The sequence below is a fragment of the Macrobrachium nipponense genome, chromosome 6 (genome assembly GCF_015104395.2).
Source record: "Macrobrachium nipponense isolate FS-2020 chromosome 6, ASM1510439v2, whole genome shotgun sequence".
NCBI classification, from domain to species: Eukaryota; Metazoa; Arthropoda; class Malacostraca; order Decapoda; family Palaemonidae; genus Macrobrachium; species Macrobrachium nipponense.
The window spans coordinates 130,354,200-130,372,855 of NC_061108.1; the positions used below are offsets into that span (position 1 = coordinate 130,354,200).

The 18,656-nt window shown below is 35.7% G+C and overlaps 1 protein-coding gene across 1 annotated transcript in view; it reads left to right on the forward strand.

The window, feature by feature from the left end:
- Positions 1-18,656, forward strand: part of LOC135216639 (chondroitin sulfate proteoglycan 4-like) — a 413,166-nt gene that overhangs the window by 385,408 nt on the left and 9,102 nt on the right. Inside the window, 4 exon segments of the mRNA XM_064252023.1 lie at positions 7,257-7,487; positions 10,211-10,403; positions 10,973-11,128; positions 15,200-17,577. Of these exon segments, the coding sequence (XP_064108093.1) occupies positions 7,257-7,487; positions 10,211-10,403; positions 10,973-11,128; positions 15,200-17,577 (2,958 nt within the window).

The following is an 18,656-nucleotide window of genomic DNA, read 5'->3' on the forward strand; positions in this document are numbered from 1 at the left end:
TTGAGTACATCATTCCTTTCTGAATAAAGAGCTGTCTGCACTTTGGGCACCACAAAGAGTCCATCGGTACTGATTTATAAACAGATTAATTTCAAGAAAATTTCATGCTACTTCAAATGAACCTTTTAATAATATGGCAGATGGTTCTCCATTAGAGTGAATACTTTTGAAAAGTAAATATTTAAAATTACAATTTTTAAATCTTCATGTCATGATTATATGTACAGGCGATATACATGCTAGTGGGTTGTTCAGAATGCCACTATCTGACATTGCTAACATTTTTTCCAATTTTGATTTTGAGTATAAATTTAAAGTACGTAAATCTTATGAATTCAAGCGTCCGTTGTGACAGGTTAGATTGTTGTGCTTCATATATGACTGGTCAGGTTTTGGGGTGTACGGTTCATATGACGACTGTGGTGGGGGGGGGGGTTGTTATAAGCCGTGTTGATAGTTAACCTAGGCTGTGTAACTTCTGTGACCCCTTAACGAATTGGGATGAAATGTCTTCAAGTTAATTTAGTATTATTTGCTTCCATAATTTCCCAGATTATTTTAGTATTATTTACTTCCATAATTTCCCAGATTATTTTAGTATTATTTGCTTCCATTATTTCCCAGTTTATTTTAGTATTATTTGCTTCCATAATTTCCCAGTTTATTTTAGTATTATTTGCTTCCATAATTTCCCAGATTATATTAGTATTATTTGCTTCCATAATTTCCCAGATTATTTTATTATTATTTGCTTCCATAATTTCCCAGATTATTTTGGTATTATTTGCTTCCATAATTTCCCAGATCATTTTGTTATTATTTGCTTCCATAATTTCCCAGATTATTTTAGTATTATTTGCTTCCATAATTTCCCGGATTATTTTAGTATTATTGCTTCCATAATTTCCCAGATTATTATTATTATTTGCTTCCATAATTTCCCAGATTATTTTAGTATTATTTACTTCCATAATTTCCCAGATTATATTAGTATTATTTGCTTCTATAATTTCCCAGATATTTTAGTATAAATTTGCTTCTATAATTTCCCAGATGCTTCCATGAACACTTATCAGACTTTTGAGAAAGTTTATTTTCTTTCTTTTTTGTGTTTTAATTCTGAAGAATTCAAGGTTCATTAAAAGTTTAACTATAATACACAACAACTCCTTGATTGGTTTGCTGTCATTGTTTCTCTTGCTCCTGCTATCGCTAAGCTTTGAGAACATTAGCGGATATTTAGAGTGCGGGAACTAATTAAAGAAATACATATTTAGAATCCTTGTTTGTGTTCTGGGTTTTAGTGGCAAAGTTGGCGCCTTGTTTATGTAGAGTGAATACATAAATTTCGCGGGAAATACGAACTGCAAATAAGTGTTACGTTCTCTTTTTGCTTTCAAGTTTTTGTACGATTATTTTCTTTTAGCTGTGGTATCTGATATACCTTTTTCCCGTTAGAGTTGTCGAATTCTATTAGTTGAACAGCACAACCTATAGTAGATTCACATCAACCGTGCATTTGACGTCTATGCCAGTCCCTTACGTCGCGCCTGATTGGCTGTTGATAAGCCAATCACAGGGCTGGAAACTCAGTCTCTCTCAAGAGTTCACATGGGCGGGATGTATGTTCCACCTCTCCTGAGGTATACGTTTGAAAGACATCCCTCAGGAGAGGTGGAACATACACCCTGCTTATGTGAACACACTCTCTGTAATTGGCTTATCAACAGCCAATCAGGAGCGTCGTAAGGGACTGGCATAGACATCAAATGCACGGTTGGTGTGAATCTACTATAGTAACAATTTAAAGATTGTTATGAATGAAAAATAAGTAAACATTGGATATGTTGCTCAAATATCTCCTGAGTAAATTGTAGTAGTTTTCACGGACAAAACTGTTGAGTTTTAGATAGTTTGAAATTTTGAATTCATGCCTTTCCTGCAGAGTGAAGGGTAATTAATGTTGACGTTTCATAGACGACAGCCCACGAGTATATGAATCGTTTGCACCTTTTATTTCTATTTATTATTATTTTCAGCCTGAGCCCTGACTCTATAAAGGAATCTCTTTTATTGTTTAGTTTTATTCTTGCAATGCGCAAAAGATACTCCGTTGCCTTTACGTTTCTTAATTATTAGTTTCGCATCATTTATTTTTAGTTCAGGCAGTAGTGGGGTCGTTATATTCATACGAAATGATGATAGACTATGAAACTTGAATATTGCAATTGCAGCGTTGAAGTACTTTTATTTAGGAGAAATCCAAAGCGTATTTGCTAAAAAAAAAAAAAAAGTAATTCATAAATATCCTTTTGTAAGTATCAACAGTGTTGTTCGTTTGTCCTCATTTATTTCACTGTGACTATTTCGAGAAGTCTTACGTAATCATGTAACGTTCTCATTACCAAGAATAAGAAGATGAGAAAATACAATCCTCTCTCTCTCTCTCTCTGCCAAGGCCCTGTCTCCTCTCCTTTACAGAGGATATAACGCCAGGTCTCTTGGCGTGGCTTGTAAGGGGTTGTTGGGGGGGGGGGGGGGGGGGGGGGGGGGGAAGAGAAGGGAAGGAGCTTAGAAAGCCGAGCCGAATTGAACCCTTATTGGGCTTAAGCTCTTGATTTGAATTAACGACTCGCGTAATTAAAAGCTCCTCTCCGCAGAAGACGAACGAGAGAGAGAGAGAGAATGTAGTATATAGTATTAGTCCGAGCGTCGACGGATCACTCACCTCTCCTGCTTTGGTTGCGTCTTGCAAGTCGTTCATGTTATCGTATCAGGTTGGAAGTGTCCTAGCACCAGGGTTGTGACATGCGCCTCAGTGGCGTGGTCGGTGTGGTCTTGGCCTGTCACCTCGGTGGCCGCGAATTCGATTCTCGGTCATTCCACTGAGGGGTTAGAGATGTGTATGTCTGGTGATAGAGGTTCACTCTCGACGTGGTTCAGAAGTCACGTAAAGCCGTTGGTCCCGTTGCTGAATAACCACTGGTTCCATGCAACGTCAAAACACCATACACACGCGCGCGCTCGCACCACTGATATACTATGTATCCTCGACTGATTTCATCCTAGGCTGTTATTTTGGGGTCCTTTACGCCAAATGACTCCTTTCTCTTTAATTTCAAACATCTCGCATAACTGTTTACTAAGTCATTTTATGGTCTTGTATTTCCTTTATGTAATGGAACAGGTGTTCATGTCTCTCTCTCTATTTTAGAACCTTTCCCTTAACCCTCTATTCAGACTCGCCTCATAAACCCTAGTCAAGCTTTCAATCGTATTATCACTCGTAATCCTATCAACCCTTGGTATATCTCGACTCTGCAACCTCCTGGAAAGGCGTGTTCTATATGTAGGTTGTCTTTCAGTGTTAAGCGTGGTATTGTAGCAGATTGTACTGAAATCGGGACATTCTTAAACGTAAATTCCATTCATACAGATATTGCTATCTCTCTCTCTCTCTCTGGCGTCAGTAATATATTGGACGCCAGTTTTAGTAATCTTAAATCAATGAATCTCTTTCTCTCTCTCTCTCTCTCTCTCTCTCAAAACGTCACTTATAATTCATCGCTTTTCTGGATTTTGGAAAATATTGTGAAAGCCGTAATAGCTCTGAAAAATTTGTCACTAATCATGTTTTATTTAATCCGACCTAAAAAAAAAAAAAAAAAAATCTAGTAGCGCCTCAGTGATGTGATTGGTACGGTCTTGGCCTGCCACCTCGGTGGCCGCGAGTTCGATCTCGGTCATTCCACTGAGGGGTTAGAGATATGTATTTCTTGAGATAGAAGCTCACTCTCGACGTGGTTCGGAAGTCACGTAAAGCCGTTGGTCCCGTTGCTGAATAACCACCCGTTCCATGCAACGTAAAAAAACATAAAAAAAAAAATGCATAACGGTCACGGAAAAGGGGTCAGGGTCAATTCTGGCGGTCTTTGTATTACTAGTAACTTCATAATTTAAATGGAAGAATAGTTGATGGCTCCGGCCGGAAAAGGTTTGGTAAAAATGGCCCTATAAAAGAGTGCCGTTGCCGGTGTAATTCCTAACTAGATTTCACTCATTACCTCTCTTGACATTGTTACCAAGTAAATTTGCATGAATTGTTCGCAGCTTTATGACAATTTACTCCCACTGAGAGGATAAAGCGAGGGGCCTATTTTCTCCTCCTCTTGTTTCTTTAGTTGTTTTGTGACGATTCGTGGATTATTTTCGTCGAGATGTGGTGTAAAACGTAATTACATTGTGGGGTAGTGTTGTCCCTTTTTTTTATGGTCCACACCACTATTAGCGTTTGAAGTGTCTCGTAATTTGTTAAACTTTCTGTTAATGTCAATTTTGTGACAGTTAATAATGTATAAGTACACTCAAAATAAAAAAATTTCTCGGAGACTTCAAGTTCACCCTCAGAAATGTCTGCATTTAATTTGTATAATAATTTGATTCCCATTAATACCTCCTAATTTTGTTAGTCCCTCCCATTGGTTAGTTCTTCCTTTATGTGGTGGTTTGACGCCAGTTTATATAAACCAAACAAGCAATAAGAGGAGGCTGCAGCCAGATTACAGGGACAGTTATATATAAAAAAGAATGTTTTTTTTTCTGGCATCCTAAGGAACAGTGAAATTTGAATTTTACCCTAGAAAAACTTGGTTTTATTATTATACCAGGTAATACATGATTGGTAGAGTATAAAATTGATGCAAGTACAGTTGATAATGAGGGAAAAACGAGTTGAAAAAGACTTATAAGTAGAATGGAGTGAATGGAAAGGTTTCTCTACATATATGATTGAAAATTGGTGGGGGAAGGAGAGTAGACTGTTGGAAGAAGGAATACGAAAGGCAGCAGCTAATTTTGGCTTGACATTAGGTAAAAAAAAAATAGTGTGAGATAGGTGGTGAATTCAAAATGAATTAATGGTAATTGAAGACCTTTTAAGTTCTGTCAGAAGTAGACAAAGAGCAGAGTTGTATGAATAGGGTTGGGGGGGCGGGGGGTTGATGTTAGAAAGCCATGTATAACCAAGCATAATATATTTGAGATGAAACTGGACAAATTAAACCTGTAATGAAGATAGTGGGACAATGCCAGCACTGGTATTAAAATCATTTGTATAAAATTTTTTCAATTTAGTGTTGAAGAGCTGTGACTACATTTTTAGATTCACGGCTAATGTGTTATAAAGACCATATTACCAAAGGAAGAAGCTGTTGATAAATGCGGTGTCCAGAATCAAGAAAATAGACTTAGATAACAAACATCGAGATAATTTGGACAAGTAAGGGTGACCAGGTTGAGGAATAGTCACAAAAGTAGTTTAACAAAATAACAATGGGAAAACCAGCGGGCAGGCCCCATAATTCTGAAGATGGACCAGATGAGGAATATGGCAGAAAAAATTCAGCACAGAAAAGAGAGCTGAGACTTTACTGAAGATAAAACCTGGTAAATGGGAAATCTGGCTTGAAAATGTGATGATGGCGATGCTTACATTTTCTGTAGTGTTTTGTTATGAAAGTGGGTGTTTTCAGAGTGTTGGGAAAAATGAACTTTGTATACTTCACCTTCAAGGTGACATTAAGTAAGGTCTCAGGTTGAAGTGCTAGTTCTGTCAAGCTTTTTGGGTGATTGATTAATTTTGTTAATTCATAATTATAGAATACGAGCCAATATTTTTTCGTTATTTTCACGGAGAGTTGAGGGAGTAAAGCATTTATATTCGTTAAAAATGATTAACGTCATAATAATAGGCTCATTGGTAAGACGGCAGAATCCTTAACATTGAATAGTTATACCACACAGCAGACCTCTGCAAAAATATTAATAATAAAATAAAATAAAAATAAAACACCCACGATCTTAAGTTAACCAAATATGAATTTATTTTCATTAATGTTTTGCCCAAAATTTTATACCAAGTCTATCCAATTTTTTTTTATTTACCAGCATATATAAAATACTCACAACGTAGCAGGTATATAGACTTCTAATTGTGAATTAATATAAAAAATATATATCCTTCAAGCTTGGGTGTATAAACGCAGTCTTGTACACACACATTTTGAATTCGCTGGACATGACATCGTGAATGTAATAAAAGAAGCAGGATAAAGTGGAATCCTTTCTTACAAGTGAATTCTGGAAGTAACCAAATTGCCTTCCTTTTGAAGTTGCTCCAACTGGAAATTTCGAATATTTATTTGAGACAGGAGCCAATTTTATTCCTGCACTAAGTGAAAAGGACCCTGTTAACTGTGATTTCCGCTCCAGTTACTTTTCCTTTAAATGGAAAAGAGAGAAGCTGTAGTCAACTATTTATATTCGTTTTAGCTGTACCTCTTTAACTTAAGGCAAAGCAGAACTTTTAATGAAGTAGAAATGATTAAAATCAGATTACTATCTGTAGGAAATAATGCACAATATAAAAGTAAAGACAAAACGGATACTACATTTAAAGAGTTTCTTTTCCATTTCTCTTCCAGTCCCAAACTTTTGCCATTTTTTTCATACTAGCACACCTCTCTAACTGTGATCATTCTTCCGTACGAGTGTCTTCTCTGGGAGCCATTCTTCGTCAGGAAGGTTTTAAGGGTCTCCGCACAGACTCGGCTGTATTTTTGCCTTCGTCTGCAAACTGCGAAGGAATTTATTGAGTGGTCCGTGTTATACATAACATAATACATAATATATATAGTAATATACATATAATAATATATATATATATATATATATATAATTACATGTATAATGTATGCATGTTAAATGTGTGTGTATATATATATATATATATATATATATATAATAATATATATATATATATATATATATATATATATATATATATATATATATATATATATATATATATATATATATATATATATATATATATATATATATATATATATATTATATATAAATAAATAAATATATATATATATATATATATATATATATATATATATATATATATATATATATACATATATATATACATATATATGTATATATATAGGTATGTATATATATATATATATATATATATATATATATATATATATATATATAACCTGCGTCTTCACCTTGGTATGAATTTGTCCTGCTGCTGTTAAAAGCTCTCTCTCTCTCTCTCTCTCTCTCTCTCTCTCTCTCTCTCTCTCTCTCTCTCTCTCGCTCTCTCTCTCCCCTCCTCTTCCTCTCTCTTCTCTCCTCTCTCCCATTTACTCTTAACCAGTCATCTCTCTCCATTCCCACAGGTCATCCCGAAGACCATCTACCTCCTAGCCGGATCGCTGGAGGTTGAGGAAGGCTCCCAGACGATCGTGACGGCGGACGTGGTCACCGTCCTGACCGAGTACTACACGGACAAGATCGGTCAGTACCTCGTCGTGAAGCAGCCAGGGGCCGGTCAGTTGCAGCTGTCATCGACCCCCGGGCGCAGGATCCAGGCTTTCACGCCTCTGCAGTTGCAACAGGGCCTTGTTTTGGTAGGTGGTTAGGAATTCAAGAGCTCTATGTCAGTATTTATGTTATTATTGATATAATTGTTATTATTATTGACTGATAGTAAGGCAGATTAAATGTTATTAATATTGACTGATAGTAAGGCAGATTAATTGTTGTTATTATTGACTGATAGTAAGGCAGATTAATTATTGTTATTATTGACTGATAGTAAGGCAGATTAATTGTTGTTATTAGTGACTGATAGTAAGACAGATTAATTGTTATTATTGTTGACTGATAGTAAGGCAGATTAATTATTAGATTAATTGTTATTATTGTTGACTTGATAGTAACGGGCGAGATTAATTGTTAATTATTACGTGACTGATAGTTAACGGCAGATTGAATTGTGAGTTATTGTTGACTGATAGGTGGAAGGCAGGAATATATTGTTTTTTATTATTTAGTTGACTGATAGCAAGGACCAGATTAATTGTTATTATGTTGAGACTGATAGTAAGGCAGATATATTGTTATTATTATTGACTGATAGTAAGGCAGATTAATTGTTATTATTATTGACTGATAGTAAGGCAGATTAATTGTTGTTATTTGTGACTGATAGTAAGGCAGATTAATTGTTATTATTGTTGACTGATAGTAAGGCAGATATATTGTTATTATTAGTGACTGATAGTAAGGCAGATTATTATTGACTGATAGTAAGGCAGATATATTGTTATTATTAGTGACTGATAGTAAGGCAGATTAATTGTTATTATTGTTGACTGATAGTAAGGCAGATATATTGTTATTATTAGTGACTGATAGTAAGGCAGATTAATTGTTATTATTGTTGACTGATAGTAAGGCAGATTAATGCTATATTATTGACTGATAGTAAGGCAGATTAATTGTTATTATTAGTGACTGATAGTAAAGCAGATTAATTGTTATTATTGTGACTGAATAGTATGGCAGATATATTGTTATTATTAGTGGCTTATAGTAAGGCATATAAATTGTTATATTAGTGACTGATAGTAATGCAGATTAATGTTAATAGATGTTTATTGACCGCTTGATAGTGTATGGTAGATATATTGTTATTATTAGTGGCTTATAGTAATGCAGATTAATTGTTATTATTATTGACTGATAGTAAGGCAGATATATTGTTAATATAGTGACTGATAGTAAGCAGATTAATTTTTTTTATATTATTGGACTGATAGTAAGGAAGATATATTGTTATTATTAGTGACTGATAGTAAGGCAGATTAATTGTTATTATTATTGACTGATAGTAAAGCAGATTAACTGTTATTATTATTGACTGATAGTAAGGCAGATTAACTGTTATTATTATTGACTGATAGTAAAGCAGATTAACTGTTATTATTATGGACTGATAGTAAGGCAGATTTTTTGTTTAGGAAGATTGTCCGCTTAAATTTTGTTGAGACTTTCCACTTTTGAATCATGAAACCTGCAGTTTATACTTTGAAAAATTTTGATGACGTGGGTCACGTGACATTTTTAGCTGTATTGCAATTAGCTGATAACTGTAAAAAAAAAATTTATTCTTCTAAATGTCCTTTGGAATTTCGTCATACGCACCCAAATGAACGTTGTTATTGACGTCAATCCGAATGACCTCACATAGACTATGGTGAACGCGTTTATTTTATACCATAACTCGAATAAAAAAAAATTTATGTATAGGTTTGTTAAAATTAGACCTGTAGGCTATCGCAGGTGACGCGAAGCTAATTGTGCTGAAAAATTACTTATTTGCCTATATATATCCGTGACGTCATCACGTATAATATTTATACGTGCACGTGTAATATATATATATATATATTATATATATATATATATATATATATATATATATATATATAACAGAATCACGAAAGTTTTAGAGCGTGATAGATGCACAAATTAAAGGTAACCATAAGCCCTAGAAGAAAGTGTGGAACACTGGAGTTACTGCAAGATCTTTCGTCTGCTAAGTAAAGGACGTGAGTCGAAAGATCTAGGAGCTACTCCAGTGTTTCACTTTCCTTCGTGGCTTATACATTTTTTATATTATATATATATATATATAGATATATATATATATATATATATAATGAGTTTTCTGGTGTGCGTTGATTATTTTTACTCTTTAGTGTAAAAATAAACTTGACAAGTTCTCTTATTCAGTTACCCTAGTCGAGGCGCCGCTAAATCCAGTTATTTAATTCGTCTTACTTTCAACAGTTACAGGTAACCCATCAGCTTACGCCATAACTTTTCCCATTTAGAAGGTTGTTGTGTTTAATTATTTGATGTTACTACCTACTACTTTTGTGTTATTTTATATGGATTTTGGCTTTTATAGAAATCTAAATTGAAATTGTAGTCTTTGACTTGGGCGAATAATTTAAAATCCGTTTGACCTCAAATTTATTTTATAGCTTTGATAAAAATTCACGTAGCATCCACAGTGACACGGGATCACTCGCTGTAAGCTTACCATTTTGAGTAAAGCTCGTCATTCATTTTTCCTTTGACAAATAAATGATAGTGAAACTTTTTTTTTATGTGATTGGTGCACGAAACAATAGGTGATTTGTATCTATGAATCTCATGTGAATATTTTGATTGTCCGTAAGTATGGAGTTACCAAAGTAGTTACATTCTTCTTCTATTGTTTTGAGACCAGATAAACTGAGATTTCCTTACTATTCGTCCGCCTTTTTGCTTTGTCTTCCAGTACGTCCACGACGGCTCCGAGCAACTAATGGACACTTTCAGCATCGTAGCCGTGTCCGACATCCGCCAGAGTGCCCCAGCTAACATAAACGTCACCGTGAGAGGCATCAATGACGAAGCGCCTTTCATTATCAATAACACGGGCCTCCAGATCTGGGAGGGAAACAGAGTTCCCATCACGTCCTCAAATTTAGGTACGGGTCGACTTCCCCTTCCTCTTTTGGAACTCCTTTTTCATATATATATGAATTAGATTCCTTTTCAAATAAGTTTTTTTTTATTATGAATTGGTGTACATTTTTTTTAACATTATATATTGATTTCATTGTGATCGGTAGTAAAGTAATTTCATCTGGCCTGGTATTCTTTTTTTTATTGTTCTCTTTTCTCTGTTAGTGGTACCTCCCCATTGAAGGAATGAATGTAATGCATCTTGATTCAATATCTTTATTAATAGTACACATACTTAATAACTTAATAAGTACTTTATAACAATCGACGTCACTTTTCCACATGACCCATATAGAAAGTGCATAGTTAATATGGGGTACATTTGTCTGCTAGTGAATAACTAAGTTAAGACTATATATTTATATGTCTGTGTGTATGTGTATGTATACATTATATGTATTTATATATGCATGTATATGTGTGCGTATACATTATATGTATTTATATATGTATATATTATGTTTGTGCGTGCACGCGCGCGCAATTCGAAGCAGTTTAAATCTAACCATACTCAAACTGTTGTTGTCGACAGGCGTCATGGACCCAGACACTGAACCCGAAAATATCAGCATAACATTGGGGACCCCAACCTCAGGTTTCGTGGCCTTGTCCTCCAATCTCACCCATCCTGTCTCTGCTGTCACCCAGGCGGATATAAATAATGGCCGGGTCTACTTCATCCATACCGGTAAGTTTCTTCGCAATATTTTGTCCCCTGTTCCTGAGGGTAAGGTTTATTTTTTATGTCGGAGGTTCTTTCACATTGTAAGGATAATTTTTTAGGAATTAAATCATTGGAGAAACAAATCCACAGTTATGTAAATGTACATATATTTAAATTTACATAACTGTGGATTTCTTTCTCCATTTGATGACTCGTGCTACTATGAGCATTTTTTTAATTAAATCATTATTTTTTCTATTTCGAATATTATTATTCATGAGTAGCAGCTCCGGAAACCTTTTTTGTTTTTTATAGGTTTTCTTTGTTCAGGTCTGGCAGCTTTTGTAGCTTTTGTTGTGGTGCATTGGCTCCTACCGGCTTCCATGTCTTTCGTGAAAAATCAGGAAATATCGTTTTATTCTCGTATAACTAGTTAATGTTTTTTGAATGTGAAAAAAGTCAGAATGAAGGCATGGTTTTAAGGATTGTAATTTTTATTGAATGTGTGTTTATTTATGTCCATTTGTTAGGTTCAGCCTTTTGACTCCATCTCCAAAACTGGTAGTAATCTATTTAAAAGTTTTTTCAGGTGTTTTATTCCTTCCCCAAAACTGGTTATAATCGATTTACGTTTCTTCAAGTCCTTTTAACGTTGGTGGAGAGAGAGAGAGAGAGAGAGAGAGAGAGAGAGAGAGAGAGAGAGAGAGAGAGAAGGGGCAAATGGTAATTCACTCATACCTTTTCCGGCTTCCTTTTTTGGAGAGACCTTGACAGTAGTAGCACATGTGCGTATAGCTTCTCAAATTACAGTTAATCAGAATATTTTTAAAAGGTTATTTTTTTATATTTTTAACTGAAAACACCCTTAGATAACATCACTTCCGTAAATAGTGGCGTGATCCGTATGGTCTTGACCTGCCACCTCGGTGGCAGAGAGTTCGATTCTCGGGCATTCTGCTGATGGGGTAAGAGATGTGTATTTGTGGTGATAGAAGTTCACTCTCGACGTGGTTCGGAAGTCACTAAAGCCGTTGGTCCCGTTGCTGAATAACCACTGGTTCCATACAACGAAAACACCGTACAAACAAACAAACTTCCATGCATAGTAAAACAAGAAAGAAGAAACCCTACTGTAGCCTAGATAGTTTCTTGTCCTCATGTTTAACAAAGCAGTGCTGAAAACCGTGGTTACAAGTTTACTGGCAGCTTGCAGTAGTACAGCTTGTTCGAGACAGTTGCAGCTGCATTGTATGCGAGCTATGCCTCCAAGGTAATTAATTGTTAGAAAAATATGCCTCCGAGGTAATTAATAGTTAGAATCCTATGCCTCTGGGTGATTAATTGTTAGAATCCTATGCCTGTAAGGTGATTAATTGTAGAACTAATATCCTGGGAAGGTGATTAATAGTTAGAATCCTATGCCTCTGGGGTGATTAATTGTTAGAATCCTATGCCTGTAAGGTGATTAATTGTTAGAATCCTATGCCTGTAAGGTGATTAATTGTTAGAATCCTATGCCTGTAAGGTGATTAATTGTTAGAATCCTATGCCTGTAAGGTGATTAATTGTTAGAATCCTATGCCTCTGAGGTGTTTAATTGTTAGAATCGTGAGGCCTGAGAAACCGACAAATTGCAAATCTACTGGAAAAGATTCAATGTAGTGATGACAGAACAGATGTGAATATTGATGCAAGATTAAAACTCCCACATCTTACGGGAAAATATATATACGTTGCTGTCGACCTGTAGCGAATTTTTGCAGTAGACTTTAAATCGAAACGAGAATAGATTTAAAAAAAAATTATTTATCGAAAAATAAGAGGAAATATACTTATTGACTGGCATGAACTTTCGACCAACCATTCAACTTGTTTGGTACTTGAAGATAACCGAAATTCCTTTAATGTGTTTTCCTAAAACTAATATATATCAGGCAAGAATTTATCCAAGAGAGAGAACGATCCATGATTACTAATTACGGGTTTATTCTAGACCACAAACACAGGCATCGAGCTCGTTTTAGCTATTAATTTTAAGCAGTTTCTCGTATACATACACAATTTTTTCATTCTTTCTTAGAAAAATAGACTTTTGTTGGTAAGTTTCGTGCCGTCTAACATGTAGAACGATCTACGGTTGGTGAATAAAGGAATTTCCCCTTTTACATTTTTTTGAAGAAAATTAATTACGCATCAATAACGAGGCATTTTTCACCACTGAAGAATTTCATTATGGCACAACAAGGAATAACCTCTTGCCCTTCTCGCCTTCCAACCCCCCCCCCCAACCCTCTCTCCTTTTAAAAACGGCTACTCGTTGCTGTATTAGATTCAATTTCTTCGGACTTAAGAGATACCCTGCTTTGATAATGCACCTGTCATCTTGGAGAACCTGGGAAACCCAGGTGATGAGAGAGAGCTCAGAGCTATTGGCTTGAATTATGTGATTACTTCAAACCTGCATTCATCACTTTGTTTAGCTGAAAGCTAGCCAAATGCAAGTATTGGCCTTTGTCTTGTGGCTGCCAGTAATTTTAACTCATTTTTATGTGCTGTATTTATCAGTTCCTCCTTTACATATAGTAGTAGTCCCTAGGTTACAGTGGGGGTTCCATTCCCAACAGGGTGCTGTAAGCCGAAAATTGCCTTAACCTGAATCATTATAATAATAATGGGATTAAATAACACTTTCAGCACTGTAAGCCCAGGTTACAGCACCGTAAAGCAGGTAAGTAACGGCACTGTAAATCCACTTAAGCGCTGAAAAATTCGATTAACAGCGCCATAAGTCCGGAACAACATAACCCAAAACTGACGTAACCCGGGGACTGCATGTGTGTAGTCAGTGGGCATTATAGGAAATAATTCTTAAAAGCAGCAATTCCATAAAAGTATTTACATAACCCCCCGATTTTATGGAGTAATAAAGAACATGAGACATATTTAGGTAAACAAATAAAAACTTGAAAATGAGCAATGAATGGTGCTTGAGGTATACCTTCCAGGAATAGCATTCAGACACGTGACTCGACGGCCAAGGTATGCAGTCACCATCTATCATAAAGTAAATGTGGTACTTCGGACAGTCCTAAAGTCATAAGTAGTGGCACACATTTTCCCACTAATTAAACCAAGTGTAATCAATAGGAGAGGTTATTGAGCACTACTAAATACCTTTAACAGTGATGATTAAAATTAAGTATAATAATGATGGAAACTGTATTAAGGAAAAGAATATCCCCAGTACTGATTACGGAAAAAGTCCCAATTCTTTACGTTCAGTGGATTTAATTATTGCCAGTGTTATTTTGCAATACTGTACATATGTAGTTCAGTTGATTAGTAAGATCTCGATCAAGTCTGTATTGTAGTTATTTGTGGTTGTATGACGTCACCACTTTCTGTACCTAAATCAAGCTCACTACATGTACCTGAATCACTAGTTAGTAGATATCATTGATTAATTTATCTATGAAGTATATTTTCCAGTCGTAGAAAAAATATATTTTTTTAGGTATGTAACGCTTTTCTTTCATTTTTGAATAAGTTCGCTTTTCTTTCATTTTTTAATAAGTTATGACTAACGTATAACTAATGTACATAATAAGGAACTGGCAACTGACATATTTGCCTCTACTGTAGTACAGTAATTTTCAGAGTAGGAGCTTTGCTGAAAACGCTGCTTTTTTCATCACACTGTACATACTTGTGGTTGAATGGTTTATATTTTATAATCTTCCATAAAATGCCTTTGACATTTCTTTAAGTTTTAAACCTCTCGTGAACCTTCGACATCATGATCAATGACGTTGTGCAACTAACCAAACCTTATTTTCAGATAAAGCGATTCACAACGTGTCAAAAATATAGCTATGAAATAATCATTTATCATTGCTGAGTTGAGGGTCATTCACTGTTTTAGGCCATATTTTACTGTGGTTCACTTAATTTGTTGCCCATGCTGTGGTGTACATGAATAACAAATTTTACTGACAGCTATATGTAGGTTTTAATGTTCACAGTCACTTGAGCTACAAATATTGTTTTATAATGATTCTATCCTTGGTGTAAATGTTTTAACCTTTTTAATTACAGGTGGATTGACAGGAATGTTCCGCTGGGAGGCAAGCGATAATGTACATAGCACAGGATCAAGTGTCTTCCAAGTCACAGCTCGTGCTCTTCACCTTGTTCTTGAGAATAATGAGCGCCTTCACGTGTTCCCAATGACTCAGCAACCTATAACCTCAACAGTTATTTTGACTCACACTAATGATTATGATTCTCAGAGGTCGATAGTATACATGATTAGAAAGCCACCAGTTCTCGGTCAGCTCCTTCTGGAAGAAGCTGGTGGTGTATTAGTTCCAGTAGACAATTTTACCCAGCGTAACATAAATGAGTCTCGTGTTTTCTTTGAGCATATACGGCCCTTTTCAGAATTGTCTGCTAGAGACATGTTTGTTTTTGATGTGGAGAGTCCATTTGCTGAACCTTTAAAAGATCAAGAATTTCATTTGGAAATTTCTGTAGCCAGTCCTACTGGAGGAGGTCTTGAACGTTACTTAGGACTAGCACCTCTGGTTGTTGCAGAGGGAGGGCAGGCTACTGTAAGAGCAGATAACCTCAATCTGTCTGCAGTTTCTGAATATATTGAAAGCTATCCAGGTGCTGGTGGAATAGTTCTTTCTACACCAAATCTTGTTACAACTATAACTTCTGTACCAGCATATGGGCTCTTTACCCTCAAAGGAAAGAATCTAACCGAAGGCAACACTATTTCCGTTAAGGACATTGAGCGAGGTCGTGTTAGATATGAACATGATCACAGTGATACACTCAGTGATTATTTAGGTTTCACTATTGCTTTAGCTGGCAATGGTTCTTCTCCTGATATATTGCTTTTCAATGGATCATTAAATATAAGTGTAACGCCTGTCAATGACCAGCCTTTTACTTTAGTAACAACAGCACCAGTGTTACACGTAGTTCATAGACAAACGGCTGTTGTTACTAATGGCAGTCTTCTCACAACTGACCCTGATAATTTACCAAGTGAAATTGTATATGAACTTGTTAGTAGTCCAGATCATGGTCGATTAATATTCAATGATAATTTTACGTTGCCTGTTAAATCTTTTTCACAGAAGGATGTGAATGATGGCCGCATTCTGTATGCACATGATGGCACAAACAGTTCTGCTCGATTTTATTTTAAAGTTTCAGATGGTAAGCATAAGCCTAAATATACTGTGTTCACTGTTGAAGTTGAACCATTGACCCTTGAGCTAGTTAATCACACAGTTGTGCCATTGCAGCAGGCCTCCACTGTAGCCTATATATCCTCAAATCACCTTTCAGCTGTAACCAATGGTAATCCAAATCACATATTTTATAATGTTTCAAGACCACCAAGGTTTGGTCATTTATACATGAATGATCAAATCATACACACTTTCGGACAAGTCAATATTGATAAAGGAGAAGTTCTGTACATGCAGATGGATTTAAGTGAATCTGGTGACAATTTTAGAGTAAATTTGTGGACTTGGGAAGCAACACTGTTAGATGTTGAAGTACGCATTAATGTAATTCCCTTACTAAAATCAAAACCTCTCATAGCAGCGGTTGGTGGTCGTACTAGACTCTCACTAGACCATCTTGATGCCAGCCAACTGGCAGAATCAACTGGCAGCAATCCTGAATATAAAGTTAAAAGACGACCTCGATTTGGAAAGATTAAAAAAGTTAGCAGGCGTAACAGAAGATCAGGAAGGTCATATGAAGTACAAGAATTTACACATGAAGAGGTTCGTGCCGGTCACATTTACTATGTTGCCAGAAATTTGAACTTAAAAGGAGAGAAACCACTGCACGATGCATTACATTATGTGTTGCACGTGCCAGCACCTGGAGTGCAACCTGCAGAAGGAACTTTACGTCTTTCATTGGTAGAAAGTGTAGAGGCTGGTGCTGTACTCGAGGATGGAGCTGAGCCCCCTAGACATCTTCGTCCTGATCTGTCTCCACCTTCGGTTCACGATAATTCAGAACACTCCCCATCAGGTTCCGGCACAACAAATACAATTTTTGGTATTCCTTCAGATTATGTGGTGGTAGTTGTGGCAGGCATTGGAGCAGTTGTGGTTGTAATTGCCATAATTGTTATTGCAAGATGTGCAACACGACGCCATCACACAGACAAGAGAAGAAATGCTGGCATCGATGGCGACATTGCTTCGTTGCCGCCTCCACTGCCATCAGACTCTAGACCCAATTCCTTCATGACTGATGACATGTCAGAACTTGAGTGCCGCCCCACTGAGCTGCCATCATCGCCAAGGCCAGGAAGACACTTGCACCATAATGGCGGTAGTGGGGGTTTGGGATTGGCAGCTCATCTAACAGATTCTGAAACTTCATGGAATCGTGACATTTCTAGAGAGGTCTCTCCTGCAGTGCCTCAATGCAAGGTACAGTTCATGTATACAAAATGTTAGTTTTTTTACCATTTATTTCAAAAGTCCTTTAATTTTTCATGAATTAAATTTTCATTATTTTTTATTTATTAATTTTATTTTATTTTATTTTATTTTTTTCGTTGTGAAGTAACCCCAAACTCCTCTTTCATCCTATACTTTACCTCGATGTCAGTGTGTGCTGAGTATGAATTTCCTTATTGAACCGTATACTAAACATCCTTAGTAAGTTAACAGTAGATCAGTTGTAGGTTAACACAATTCGGGGTTGTACTCCACAATTTCTTGATGTACCGTACTGTCCATTGCAATTCTAACCCAGGGAGAGTGCATATGATTAATTTTGGGTATTTTCAGTGTTCCTCTTTTTGTCAGCACTTTCCGTAACAATTTTACATTTCTACAAAAAATTTTAGTTTTGCTGAATACCTTCATGTCTTGCAAGCAATGCTTCAATTGCAGGTTCTTTTTCTATCATTCCATTAGATTAATAGTGATAGTGTACATAAATTTTAATTTTATTTTGCATCTTCAGTAAATTGTGCTTCCATTCAAAATGCTCAGTCTGGATGTGGATTCAGTAGTATATTGTTTAAGTGCTACAAACCTTAGTAAGATTCTGTTGAGGGTTATATATTTTCACAGCTATAATTAAATCCGTTGTAGTGTCTGAATATTTAATTGTATAATTTTTACTTGGAAAGTAATTGGATAATGTTAATTTTATTTAGGATTTTTGTGTATACAAATGCAGTAAACAAAGTGTTCTGATTCAAAATGAACTATGTCATGGGGTAGATAAGCGAGTGCCATTAACCTATTTTTCCCCTCCAACTTCACTTCTTTTCACACTATCACTCTTTGAGTGTAATATTAAAGTGAGGTTAAGTTGGTCAGTCCTTAAAGATAATTATTCTTTTCTATTTTTTAAATTGTAAATTATTGTGAATGCAGGTCCCTGTATATTGAGGCACAATGAAAGTATTTTCCCATATACTTCAATAAACTGAGAATGGTGTTAAAAAGAATAGCATTTGAAAACTAACACAAGAGCATGGACAATAAAATGCGAA